Below are 15226 nucleotides of genomic sequence, written 5' to 3' on the forward strand. Positions count from 1 at the left end.
TTAACCTAATGGATTAAATATATATGATAACGGTAGGATAATATCATTACACCATGCAAACTTTAGCTTTTATTGTTTTAACTTTCACACCACACTTTCATCATAGACAATTCACAACTAAATATGATCAAGTACATGGAAAACTCCAAGGGCTTAAGCGCGTTTTTACCTTTTTGACTTGAGCACTCCAAACTCATACATCCAATCATGCATCTTATCCACCATCCGGAAGAGAGTAATTCTTGGGGACTTTTTCATGAATATTACGCTCAAATATGCCCAAAATCCAACTATGAATCCCACAACAACAAAGGCGTATTCTAGAATTCTTTCAAGCTTCTCATCATATTCTTCATCTCCTGCTTTAGATGGTGATTGATGAGCTCCATCACTGGGACACTCTGGAAGTGGCACACCACAAAGGCCCATGTTGTTGGCATAGCTGGAGCCACTGAAGGTTGAAAATTGACTTCCCGTTGGGATTCTTCCTGACAAGTTATTATGGGAGAGATTCAAGAAGCACAGAAAATTTAAAGTAGATAGTCCGGATGGAATTTCTCCACTTAAACGGTTCATTGACAAGTCAAGAGACTCCAATTCTGTCATGGCGCTAATATTTTCTGGAATCCTTCCCGTCAAATGGTTGTTGGACAAGTTGAGGAAGCACAATCCCAGGAGCTTTGTGATCTCTTTAGGAATCTCACCAAAAAGATCATTGTTCGACAAGTCTATACTTGTCACAACCCTGAGAGCTTTGGTGTATTCATTGGTTGACCCTTTTGCAGTTATAATGATGTTGTCATCATAATATATAATTCCTTTGTAAGGCAATCGAAACAAATTCTCGGTATAGTTTTGTTTAACAACCATATGACTGAAATTGCCAAGGGATGAAGGTATTCTCCCAAAAAGTTTGTTGGAGGAAAGATCCAAAATTTGAAGGGAAGACAAATTTGTTATGCTGTTTGGAATAACTCCATGGAATGAGTTCGAGCTCAAACGAAGAAACCTCAGATCTGAGAGGGCCCCTCCCACCCACCTTGGTATTTCACCAGAAAATCCATTCCCGCCAAGATCAAGGGTAACTAAATACTTACAATTTTTCAAAAAGGAAGGAAATGGTCCGGACAAATTATTATTTCCCAAGTGCAGAAATAGCAGTCGATAATATGGATATGAGCCATAGCAATTTGGTATTTCTCCAGATAAATAGTTGTTGGATAGATCGAGTATAAATAGAGAAGTAATGTTGCAAAATATAGATGGAAGCCTACCACTGATATGATTATTCGACAACTTTAAAACTTCATACCCCACAAAGCTGAAGAAAGTCAGTCCTTCAAAGGAGTTATTGGTGAGATCTGTATGTTTACAAAGAATAGAAGGTAACTCGCCATTCAATTCATTCGAGCTTAAGTCTAGGTAGCCAAGATAATTTTCTAATATGAAATCTGAGAACCAAGCTGGAATAGGTCCAAAGAGTCCAACACCAGATAAACATAATCTCATTAAAGTTGTTTGCGTTTGAATCCAGGAAGGAAATCTAGTTCCCAAATGACAATAGCTCATATCAACCCAGACAGCATGAAAAGGAGGAAGCCAATCATCAGAAAAAATCAAATTCAAAGAGTTATAAGACATATTCAAATACTGCAAGTTAGTGAGCTTGGAGAAGTGAGCATCAGTCATATTGCCCCGTAATGAATTGGATGAGATATCCAAGTATTCCAGTTGAGCTAATTGCCAGGGATTTGAAGGAGCCAACCCACTCAACTTGTTGTCATAAATGTTCAAGTACCCTAAGTTGGATCCTTCTGGGCATTTAGACAAACCATCAAGTAGATTTGTTAATTCTCCACCAATATTATTCTCGTACAAAGCAAGATATTCCAAGTTGCATAGATCACCCAAACTCAATGGTATTTGCCCCATCAAGTTATTCGTAGAAGCATCAAAATGCATCAAGTTGTGAAGCCTGCCAATGTTTTCTGGCATATTACCAGAAATATTGTTATTATTCAAGGAAAGTTCTTCCAAATAGATGAGATTGCACAAAGCATCTGTTATACGTCCAGAAAATTCATTATATGACACATCCAGATATATCAAGCTAGTGAGATTGCCCAAAGCATCAGGTATACGCCCAAAAAATTCATTATATGACACATCCAGATATATCAAGCTAGTGAGATTGCCAAAAGCATCAGGTATCTCTCCGGTTATTTGATTGCCATGTAAATATAAATACTCCAAGTGGATAAGATTGCCCATGCTCAAAGGTAACTCTCCAGTGATATGATTTTGTTGCAAATATAAATATTCCAAACAAATAAGATTTCCCATGCCCAAAGGTATCCCTCCAATTATATCATTGCTCGACAGATCTAGATACTCCAGATGGATAAGACTTCCCATAACAAATGGAATTTTTGTTAAAGAATTACCAAATAAATCCAAGTGCTTCAACTTTCTAGTGGCATTCGCAAAAATATTTCCTTCTATTTGATGACTTGATGAATTGAGTTCTGTCATACTTGTGCCAACTCCTGCTGCATCTTGTAGCGAACATCTTGACAGAGAAAGATGTTCTAGGCTATTATAATTAATTTGGTGAATCCAACTATTTGCTAAAGAGAGATCGACACAACTCATGTCTAGATATTCTAGAGAAGTTAGGTGGGAAAGCCAACTTAGGTCATTTGACCATAGTGGGGGAACATATGAATAACAACTACTAAGGTCGAGGAAGCGTAGGTTAGAAAGATTGCCCAATTGTTGAGGAATTAATCCATCAAAGTTGGCACTAGATAGGTTAAGATGTTCCAAATGGACAAGTGAGGAAATCATGCTAGGTATGTGGGTCGAGAAGTTGTTAAAACTTAAATCTATGTATTTTAAATGCTTCAATTCAAATAAAGAAGGATTTATCTTACTTTCATTGGGAAGTAAAGAATATTGATCAAAGTGAAGGTCAAGCATAATGACATGGCTGGTGGCGTTGTCACAAGTGACTCCTCTCCACTTGCAACACTCGTAACCGGTCCAAGAAGAAAGCCACTGGTAAGAAGAGTCATGATACATGTCAGACTTGATGGCAAGTAGAGCTCTTCTTTCACTCTCCAAGCAATTGATCCCCTTAGATGCACGTGGATGATCATCACAACATGCTCTAGTGCTAAACAATAAAATGAGTACTAAAAAGAGAGTAGCATGCTTTGAGGAATTGGAGTTGCCCTTGCAATCGAAAGGAATAGCCATAGAGTAATTAAGGAAGAGTAGCTAGATTGAATAATAAATTGAAGGAGAGACCACATATATATACTGCAAGCCCCTTCACTTCTATAGAAGATTGATTGGCTTTTTTGTTGGAAAATGATTGTTGATATGACCATGGCATGATTGTTGATATGACCATGGCATGAAGAAAGAGTTTGCTTAGCTTCCATTAAATATTTATAATTAGTAGATATGGATAAGAAATTTTTTAGGTGCTTGATTACAACTGCGATTTGAACTAAGAATAATCTTTGTTTATATTTTTCAATTAAGATTAGGCAAGTTAAATATTTTCCATAATACGTTGAATACGACGTACTTTTATCTTCTAATTTTACCGGACTCAGTGCAGTGAGTAAAGTCAAAGTCTCCTCTGGTTAGTAAAGCCAGTCTCTTTAATGATAAGTCAAAGTCTCCTTTATGGATTATTTAGTCAAAGTCTCCGCTTGTTTAATCAAAGTCTGGTGGCACCATAATTTCAACATGCCTACGGTCATAGTTGACGGCACGATCTTCTATAGAACCTTTTTTTTATAGTATTATTCTGCCAAAAAAAAAACAATGAGATACATCTTAATAAACCCAATCAATTAAATTAGCATAAATTTGATTTTTTTTTAAAATAAAATCCTTTTCGATCTACATATATATGAGGATATTTAGAGTAAGTTGATATGGCCCAACTCTTTGATTTCGATGAAAGAATTTAGTATGACGATGTTCTAGTGGGAAAGTATCAATTTGATAGTCGAGTGATGTCTTTTGTAACTATTACCTTTCTTTTGAAAAATAGATGATAACGGTAGGATAATATGATCAAGTACATGGAAAATTCTAGGGGCTTAAGCTCGTTTTTGCATTTTGGAGCACTTCCAAACTTCAGTTATAGTTGCATATATGTACATCCAATCATACATCTTATCCATCATCTGGAAGAGAATAATCCTTATGGACATTTTCATGTATTGTACGCCCAAAAATGTCCAAAATCCAACTATCTCATAACAAGGCATAATCTAGAATTCTTTCAAGCTTCTCATCATATTCGTCATCGACCTTCTTAAGATGGTAAATGATGAGTTTCATCACTACGACACTCTAGAAGTGACACACCATAAAGGCCCATATTGCTGGCCTAGATGGAGCCATTGAAAATTGAAAATTAACCTCCCATTGAGATTCTTCCTGACATATTATTTGGAAGAGATTCAAGAGGCAGAGAAAATATTAAAATAGATAATGTTGGTGCAGGGAGCATCGAACATATATTTTAATATTGTCAAAAGTTAAAAGTTAAATCATGTTGTGATCTAATGTATTGACTAAATGTGCAAGCTAAAAGACTTGACAAATCTAGAGGACTAGATACCAAACTGAAGTTCAATTAGGTCAAGAAAACTAGATAACTGGCAGAAAGCACAGATAAGTCAAAGAGGACCAAATATCTGGTAAGAAGTACAGTTGGGTCAGCAAGACCAAACAATTGGTTGAAGTCCAAATGAAACATCAGGCAAGTAGACCCGGTGGGTCAGGAGATCAAAAATCATGTAAATCTGCAAATGGTAAAGTGAGCAACGGGAGGAGAGAGATATAATGAGTACTGTTGATGTAATTTGCACTAATAATTAAACTCAAATTTTGATGTATAACAAAACTTAAAGTTAGATTATATATTTTCTAACATGGTTAAACAAGTGTGTAAATGAACCGACTCGATAAATCTAGAGGACAAGACACTAGGCTGAAGTCCAATTAGGTCAAAGAGGACCAGACATCTGACATGAAGTACAGTTAGATCAGGAGGACTTGATAACTGGCAGGAAGCCTAGATAGGTCAGCGATTACCTGATATCAGGCAGAAAGTTCAGTTGAGTCAGCAAGACCTAACAATTGCCTGAAGTCCAGATGAGACATTTGGCAGGAAGACCTGGTGGGTCAAGGTCATCAGACATCAAGTAAGTCTATAAATGGTAAGTAGAGGTAAACAACTAGAGGAGAAAGATTTAATGAAGACAAGTATCAGTGGGACTGTAGGCACAGGTCCAACTTAGATTCATTTTAAAAATCTAAATTGAGACCAAGATTATATCCTGGTCATGTTAGATAGGATCTAATTAATAAATATATAAATTGGTTATGCATATATCTTTCTAACTCTTTCTTTTAGAGACATACGTAGATCTTTGAATTTGCACATATGATCACTAACAGAGGCTGATTTTGAGTCCTGAGTCAAAAGTTATGACATTCGGAAGATTATTGTGTTGAACCAGTTGCTTAGAGGTGCCCTGGTCTACTTAGGACCAAAAAGTTATCACAATTAGATAACGCGTGAAGATTTTGGATTAGATAAAGATCACTTGAGACGCCCCAGACCATTAGAGGTGTCTCGAATGCCTTATATAAGCAGTGTTCAACCAGCAACAGAAGATTTAATCATTCTACACTTAAACGATCTTTGTGCTGCTCTGAAATTCGACTACAACGCTAAAACATTACTCGGACATTGACGCTCTACTTCGGATCTTGTTTTTGTGTCGGTATAATTGTATTATTATATTCGTATTTTTCATACGTATTTTATAAGGACGGTAAACTTGTTACCTCTCTTAATCTTTTGTAAATGATGAATTGATAGATACGGTCCAAGGGATTGTGGGCCTTGGATCAGTAGTTTGCTGGGTTGCGAACCAAGTAAAACCAAACGAATACTTTCTTTTCACAACTTTCAATTAATTATTTTTCCGCTGCATACTTGAACTTTCAATGAGTGTTTTAAAATGAAAAGAAAAGTTTTAAAATGTGATCCCCCCCCCTCCCCTCTCACGTTTTTATACAAGCCTACAAATGGTATCAAAGTTGAAGAACTTGATTTTAGTGCAACCACTAATTCAAGCAACTTCTTTTCTTTTCGAATTCTTTTTTTTTGTTGCAATTATTAACTGTTTGTTTTTTCCTCCACACTACTTACTCCAAGACATAGTCTTGGGATATTTCTTTTAATTTGTGCAAGAAAAATGATACACAAAGAAATGTTGGGGTGAAGCATTCATGTACCCCCACCATATGAAATAGACTACTTCAGAATATGGAAGTATCAAATGGAATGCTTCGTAATGGTAGGCGATTTCAACTGTGATATGACACTAAGACAATCCACTAAAGACACAAAAGTGAATACGATGGTAATAAATCAAAATTTAAAGTTTTTACCTAATAAAGTGTTATACAGAATTAGAGAATTCAAAGATGAATATGACCTTTGGACTCGATTGATCAAGCTTCACGCGAATCCATCAAGCTGGAGGATCAACTCAAAGTCGAATCTAGATACAAGTCCGAACCAACAAAAAAAAACCTACAAAATTAGGGGTTCAGCTTAGTACATTTTATCAAAATATCCTTTTTCCTGAAAATAGTATGTATGAAAACAGTAGTTCTAATATTTCTGAAAATACCCTTAGCCATGATTACCTTAGTATGGTTGAAAATAGTATATATGACACTATTTACAAAAATACCCCTATAAAATTATCTATAAATTTAAATAATAAAAATTCAAAATTTTGAAATTAATTAATAATAATAATAATTCTAATATAAAAATTGACAAAGACAATATGTAGATAATCTAAATAAAATCAACTTGGAAATTTCTATCCAAAATAAAAATTTAAATCTTATGGATAATTCGTTGGATAAAGATAAAGAAAATATAGATCTAAAGACAAATTCAAGTACTAACATAAAATCAAAACTAAATTATGAAAAAAAAATTATTAAAAATTAATAAAATTTTAAATATTAAAGATAATATTTTAAACAAAGATAATTTAACAAATTTAAAATAAAAATGAATAAAAATATAAATATTAAAGATAATTTTTAAACAAAGAACTTAACAAATTTGAAATTTAAAATTAATAAGAATTTAAATATTAAAAAAAATATTTCAAATAAAGATAATTTAACAAATTCAACCTATTCAAAATTAAACGAAAATTTAAATTCTAAGTAATTTTTTTAAATAAAGATAATTTAACCAACTTAATTAATTTAAAAATTAAAAGCTTAAATTAAATTAATATATTAAAATTAATTCATAATTGAATTAGCAAATTTTTGGATGGCATTCAATAATTTGCTTTTCCATGACCTTCATTAATTTTTAATGTGCCTGACATTATTATAACATTATTTTTAACTAATGTTAACTCTAAAAAAATACTTTTTGCTTTGAAGGATGGTGTGGGTTATCACTATCTACTAGACATTCATCTTGATATTCCATCATTAGTCTTAAAAAAATAAATGTATAAGTAAAAGAGTTATAATTCTAATATAATTTATTGCAAGATTTATAAATAAAATACCTTATTAAATGAAGATCTAAAGCATACTCTACAACTTAAAAGAAAATGAAATTTTGAAATAGAAAATACATTATAATTTGACTAAAAAATAATCATTCCATACATTCTAGAGACTTCACCTACAATTTAAATTAAAAGTAAACTTGGAAAGGAAAAAAACTGAAATAGAATACAACTATTTCATATTCTCTAAGACGTCACCACCAATAAAATGATTAATATTATTATCTAGCTGGGCAAAAAAAAAATTAGAAACATCCAAATAAATTATGTCAACTAGATCATAATCATTAGCAAAAATTATTTCTATTTTTCCTTATTCTTTAATCAAATTTTGGTATAGATCCGCAAGATGTCTTGTTGTACGACTGGTATGAGACCAATGTCCCTCCATCCTACATTTAAAACACTATCTTCATATTTTTTGAGTGTTTCCCTTTTACTAATTCATTGTTAGATTTCCACTACTAGTTGCTTGTTGTAAGTCTTTTGCCATTTTGTTACTGATAAATTTTCCTTTGGTCATGCCCACGGCCATGCTCACAGTCATGTCCATGACTTATCCTAATTTTATGATTTTGAGATGAGTTAGCATTCACTTCAACAAATGATTTTCCATTGGCTTCAAGAAATGGTGTAGATCTAGTTGGTCACAATTGATGAATTTTCATGAGTAGCTCATTATTCTGTCGCATGAGATAACTCAAAATATTTTTTAAATCCACGCTCACGATATTGCTGCTGCAAGAGCACATTCGATGCATGAAAAGTGGAGAAAATTTGTTCTAATAAATCTTGATCAGTAACTTTCTCTCCAAAAATATGAGTTTGGAGCTAATCTTAAACAGTGTTGAGTTATAATCGCTTACAAATTTAAAATCTTACAAGCGGAGATGCATCTATTCATAACGTACTCTTGGGAGAACTATAGTTCTTTGATGGCCAAACCATTCTTCCAAAATTTTTAAAGTTCTTGTGGTTCTTTTATAGTAAAATACTTAACTTTTAATCCATCATTAGGATGGTGATAAAGGAAAATAATTACTTTTGCACATATTCATTGTTTCCTTCTTTTATTATCCATGACAAATAACTTTTCCCAATTAGGTGGAGTACTTCTAATTCAGGCTTTGTAATATTTGTCATAACAACCACCATATAAGAGAAAATTAAGAAAATAATTAGAATAACATCATTTATAGAACAAAATGTGGTACTATTTAAAACAATCAAATATTCACGTCCCCACAAAAATATTATAGCAACAAAAATTAAAAGTAAACAAATACTAAATAAGCATGTTTGATAAATTGAATATATATTTCAATATTCTTTAGAAATATGGATAAATCTTAGATCTTTAATCAAAATTCTTCAAAAAGTATTAATATGTGTTAATAGTAAATCAATATTCTCTAAGAACAATGATAAAAATTATATAGATCAATATTCTTCAAAAATATTAATAAATCTTATATCTTATATTTTAAATTGCAGATCTATCAATATATCAACTTAAATTCATGTTGTGCTACTTCAAAATCACCAACATAGAATTAAAAGTTGACATCAATATCAAATTAAAAGTTCTGCTTCTTCAGGAGCATCAATATAAATTTAGAATTCTTGTTACTTCAAGAGCACTATGAATAAGAATGTTTATAAGTTTATACCTTGAACAGCGCTCATAGTGATAACACGTTATAATTTAATAGAAGAAAAGAAAATTGAAGAGATAATTATCTTGTATTTTATTTCTACCCAACACCCTTATTTATAATATAAGTAGCGTGGTACAAAAATGAATACCATAATTCATCAATCAACAATCAAATCAATCATCTATTATAACATAAATTAAATTTTACTGGGGACAAATGAGTATATTTCAGTACTCTCGGATGTATCTAATGGCTAGTGCATGAGATGTTGCCACAATAAAGTCTGGGGTTCGAATCTCGACAAAGTCGAAGTAAATACCTCCCTTATGTACTAGTCACTATTCCAAAGGCTAATAGTCACCCATAATTTACCTCCTCTATATTGACCTTGGGACAAATTGATGAAAGTGCTGGAAGAACGTATTCACCTTTTATCCCAATATAAGATATATTTCATATTTATCTAGCAGATAAATTTAAAAAAATTGTCTATTTTTAAACTTAGATGAGCGTACCTTTAGAATTAATTGAATGAAATTGAAACATCTAAAATAATAAAACAATAACATAAAAAAATATTTAAAAAACACACATTTTAACCCAATCGTTGAAAATTTTGTAAACAATGGCAAGCTTAATAACTCATAACAATCCTCATTTTTGTCTATGATACATTTGCCAACAAATTAGAAATGTCTAGGGGTTAATTGGTTAAACAGAAGAGCACATTTTGAATAGCAATCCTCAGTTTCTTCCCGCCGTCACTTCTCCGTCTCCGCCCACAACCACGCTCGTCACACAGGGACCTCCTCGCCAACCTCCTCCTTACGTTCACCCTCCTCCGGCCCCCCCCCCCCCCTCACCCTGGCCGTCGTCTCCCGCGCCTTCTTCCTCCGCTACTGCTTCACCGGCAGCCGCGTCACCGTCATCTCCGATTTCACCGCCTAGGACCACAGTGACTTCCCCTACTCTTCCATCCAGGACGTACAGATCGAGTTCCTCTCCGTCCACGAAACCAAAAGAAAGGCAGATCTGGAGATGATGGATGGAATAGAGAATGCTCACTTCGATGTCAATGGCCTTAGCCTCCACGTAGCTCACACAGGGCAAGGTTGGCTGATTGATGTTGGTTCAGAATCTATGAGCAGCACCCCGACAATACACACAAAAACAATAAAGAAGATAAAAAACAAAACAAAAAGAAACGTAGTAGCTTGGGAAAAATTAATCTTGCCGTGCTGCTGTTTCCATTCACATTTGTGTTGTATATATACACCACAAGTGATAAGATCTTACATCACTTAAACCATAGAAATAATGCCACGTAAGCTATAAAATAGGAAAGGCTAAGTTATCAAAAATATTAAACGAAACGTTATAACTAAAACTTATCATGTCCGATTTATTTGAATTTATCCGGATTATTTGCTCACATTACTCCCCCTAATCCGGACATGATTGTAGATCACGGACGCCGAGTAGTTGTCGCATGACAGCTAACTTCACTCCTGGCAATGCTTTAGTTAACGCATCGGCTCGCTGTTCTCCGGTATTAACGAATTCCACCACAATCTGTCCCTTCTCAATGCATTTTCTGATAAAATGAAACCTTGTATCTATATGCTTGCTTCGACCATGGAATACCGGATTCTTCATGAGAGCTATGGCGGATTTGTTGTCAACAAACAAAGTTACCGGTTTTGGCTTTACACCTGTCAATTCACTGGCAAGGCTCCTCAACCACAAAGCATGGCAGGCTGCAGTTGTGGCTGCCATGAATTCTGCCTCACAAGATGAAAGCGCCACTGTCTTCTGCTTCTGTGAGTTCCAGGACACCAAACTTTCATTAAAATAGAAAGTCATTCCACTTGTGCTTTTCCTTCCATCGAGATCGCCGGCTAAATCACTGTCCGAGTAGCCGAATATACCAATTTCCTGGGGTCCCTTTATGTAAACACGCCCAAAATAAATTGTACCTTTTAAATACCTGAGAATTTGTTTGACCACCCTGTGATGCATGATTGTAGGCCTCTCCATGTATCTGCTCGCCATTCCAACAGAATATGACAGGTCCGGCCGTGTGTGAAGTAAATATCTCAGACAACCAACAATGCGCCTGTACTCCGTGGCGTCAACTGGAGTCCCTTCCAGATCCTTATGCAACTGTGTCTTGGGTTCCATTGGATGCTTTGTGGCATTGCAGTCTGCCATCTTGAATTGAGATAGAATTTTCTTGGCATAAGCTGATTGTCTAAGTGAAATTCGGCTCTTCTGTTGCTCCACTTCAATCCCTAAGTAATAGGAGAGAAGACCCAAATCACTCATCTCAAATTCTGTCATCATTTGTTGTTTGAACTTGTTGATTTTCTCTGTGCTACCTCCTGTCACGATGAGATCATCGACATACACTCCAACAAGTATACTTGCTTCTCCTTCACCTCTTGTATATACTGCATGTTCTTGAATACATCTTTTGAAGCCGAGCTCTACCAGACTCCTGTTCAGCCGCATGTTCCAAGCTCGTGGAGCCTGCCACAGTCCATAGAGGGCCTTGAATAACCTGTACACCTTATGTTTCTGATTTTGTACCTCAAACCCTTCCGGTTGAGAGACGTATATTTCTTCTTCTAACTCTCCGTTAAGGAATGCTGACTTCACATCTAGATGGTGTACCTCCCAGCTTCGATTCCCTGCAAGTGCAAGAATGACTCGAATAGTATCAAGTCTAGCGACCGGTGCAAATACCTCTTCAAAATCGATGCCTTGTCTCTGCACATAGCCTTTAGCAACTAATCTTGCTTTATACTTAACAACTTTCCCAGCTGAATCTTTCTTTATTTTGTACACCCACTTTAGGCCAATAGGTTTGTGGCCTAATGGGAGCTCAGTTAGGGTCCAGGTCTTGTTCATCTCAATAGTTTCCAGTTCTTCCTTCATTGCTTCGTACCAGCAAGCCTCGGTTGCAGCCTCTTGGTAACAGGTTGGCTCTTCAGACATCATCAGCATTACCTCATTCTCTTCTTCATCAATACCAACCACTTCCTCAGTGTTGGCATAGATATCGGCAATGGATCTAAAACGGACCGGTCCTTCATAAGACTCAGGTGAGTTTGTTATCGAAGGCGAGGAAGTTGTATGGGTGTTCGATGATGGTGTAGATGGACTTGACGCTGCTGGCGATGTTGTGACGTCTTCTGTTCCTGCCTCAATGTCTGCTACAACAATCACCTCGTCGGTGTCGAGTACATCCTCCACCATAAACTCCGGTAAGTTTTCTTCATGATTAGCACCTGCAGTCCATGTCCATTCACTATTTTCTTGAAATACTACATCTCTACTTACTTGTAGCTTGTCATGCCTTGGATCAAATAGACGATGAGCTTTGCAGCCTTCCTCGACACCCAAGTATACCATGGGTGAACTCCTGTCGTCAAGTTTCTTCAGGTGAGGGGTTGTATTTTTCACGTATGCAACACAACCGAACACTCTCAAGTGGGCGAGATGTGGCTTTCTCCCCATCCAGGCTTCAAATGGGGTACGGTCTCCTAGTGCCTTAGTTGGGAGATGATTTAGCAGATAGACAGCATGCCTAACTGCCTCTCCCCAGAACCTTGCCGGCATATGTGTACCCTTGAGGAGAGATCTTGTCATGGCCATCACAGTGCGGTTACGGCGCTCCACAACGCCATTCTGTTGGGGTGTGTAGGGAGCCGTAAGGTGCCGCTCGATTCCTTCATTTTCACAGAATCGAGTGAACTCTGTGGATAGAAATTCACCACCACGGTCTGTCCGGAGTGTTTTGATCTTGTACTCAGTCGTGTTCTCCGTCACGGACTTGAATTTCTTGAATGCTTGGAATGCATCTTTCTTTGCTGCCAATACAAATACCCACATCCATCTTGTACAATCATCAACAATCAACAGGAAATATTTGTTACCAGCCAGTGTACTTGGTGAAATTGGCCCGCAAATATCAGCATGGAGAAGTTCCAACGGCTTCGTCGCTCTAAAGTTAGCTTGGTGCGGGAATGGCGACCTTCCATGTTTAGCGACCACACATACCTCGCAAAGCTTGTTCGGCTGAGGCAATAGTGGCACATCAACCGCCAACTTCTTCTCCCCCAATAGCTTCAAGTCATGGAAATTGACATGTCCAAGCCTTGCATGCCATAACCAGGTCGGATCTTCTAGGCTTGCTAGGAGACAGATTTGCTTGAATGTCTTCAAGGTTATCTTGTACAAGCGATTTTGCGTTCGCTTTACCAGCATCAAGAGCTTCCCGCTTCTATCAATTATCTTCATGGCATCTCCTTCCATGTGCACCTCGTTCCCAGTTTCTGTCAATTGACCAAGACTTATGATATTACTACAAAGTCTCGGAATGTAGTATACCTCGTGGAGAGCCTTCTGATCGTCGTTCTTGCATTCGAACACAACCGTTCCCTTGCCCATGATCTCAATGGTTGATCCATCGCCAAACCTTACCCTCCCGGTGATGGTTTCATCCAGCTTTTGAAATTTCTCACGATGGCCAGTCATGTGGTTGCTGGCACCATTGTCAAGGTACCAGACGTCCTTATCTTCTTTCTTAACGCCTCGGTACATCTCCGGTAGCAACCTCTCTTCACTGAGTAGAATGGTATCCTGCCGCTCACGCCTAGCGTCAGACTCCTCGTGGGACACGGTCATCATCAGTGTCGGCTCTTCATCGGTGGCACAAGTGAGGTGAGCCTCATCATCACGCCGCTTGTTGTAGCATTCGGACGCATAATGCCCCATTTTCTCGCAATTGAAACATTTTATATGTCTCTTGTCTCGAGTGCCACTGTTGTTGCCGCTAGTCCCTCCTGCACTGTCTTGGCGTTGCGTACCACCACCACGACCGCGCCCTCGCCCACGTCCACGCCATTTGCCACGACTGGGGCTGCTGAACCCACGCCCCTTTCCTCCTGACGAGGTGTCCACGTTGCTCCCCTTCTGTCGCATTTGCCATTCGGCATGAGTTAATAGGAGCTCACCTTCAGTGCCGTTGGTGTTGCTGCGTAGTCGTAGCGTTCGTTCTTCGTACGCCTTTAGTCGCCCTATAGCCTCCTCAAATGGTATAGACTCAAGGTCGTAGAATTGCTCAATACCAGCAACAATAGGAAAGAATTTATCAGGGACAGAATCGAGCAAATTTTTTACCAACGAGGAATCTTCAAGCGTGGCACCAAGGGTGGAGAACTTGCTGCTTAGGGCGCTGAGTTTGCCAGCAAACTCATCAATCGTTTCGGTCTCTTTCATCCGGAGAGCGTCAAACTCACTCTTCAATGTTTGTACACGTGCCTTCTTTACCCGATCACTACCAAGGTACCTCGTCTTGAGGCTGTCCCAGACTTCCTTCGCCGTCTTCTTTGTTGCGATCTGGAGAAGGATGTCTTCGGGGACACACTGCAGGATATATGCACGTGCCTTTTTATCCTTCTTTACATCCACCTGGGCTCCTTCTGCTGGCTCCACCGCCTCCCAGACTCCCTGTGCATCAAGAATCGCCTCTGTCTTGATTGCCCACACAGTGTAATTGTGTGGGCTTAGCATCGGATAGGGAAATGGCACTCCGCCGTTCTCCTTTGCAGCAACTTGTGGGATGCCAGACATTTTTGTGGAATTGTAGATTCTTGGGTGTCTTATACTACCAAGGCTCTGATACCAATTGTTGGTTCAGAATCTATGAGCAGCACCCCGACAATACACACAAAAACAATAAAGAAGATAAAAAAACAAAACAAAAAGAAACGTAGTAGCTTAGGAAAAATTAATCTTGCCGTGCTGCTGTTTCCATTCACATTTGTGTTGTATATATACACCACAAGTGATAAGATCTTACATCACTTAAACCATAGAAATAATGCCACGTAAGCTATAAAATAGGAAAGG

General features: G+C 37.2%; 1 protein-coding gene across 1 annotated transcript; it reads right to left on the minus strand.

Annotated features, from left to right (window-relative positions):
* On the minus strand, positions 1-3273 carry LOC121970740 (receptor-like protein EIX2). The gene is made up of 2 exons (XM_042521642.1): positions 2934-3273; positions 1-1988 (listed from the first exon to the last, which is right to left on the minus strand). Exons 1-2 carry the CDS (start codon positions 3256-3258, stop codon positions 166-168), a joined length of 2148 nt encoding a protein of 715 aa, XP_042377576.1. The 5' UTR covers positions 3259-3273; the 3' UTR covers positions 1-165.
* Positions 3274-15226: the final 11953 nt, after the last annotated feature.

This window comes from Zingiber officinale, chromosome 4A (assembly GCF_018446385.1).
Source record: "Zingiber officinale cultivar Zhangliang chromosome 4A, Zo_v1.1, whole genome shotgun sequence".
Taxonomy (NCBI): Eukaryota; Viridiplantae; Streptophyta; class Magnoliopsida; order Zingiberales; family Zingiberaceae; genus Zingiber; species Zingiber officinale.

Coding starts and splice junctions, on each gene's coding strand:
- LOC121970740 (XM_042521642.1), bottom strand. CDS start 3,258: ATGGCTATTCCTTTCGATTGCAAGGGCAACTCCAATTCCTCAAAGCAT. Junction 1,989..2,933: donor TTCTTTACTTCCCAATGAAA/GTAAGATAAATC, acceptor GTAATATGCCAG/AAAACATTGGCAGGCTTCAC.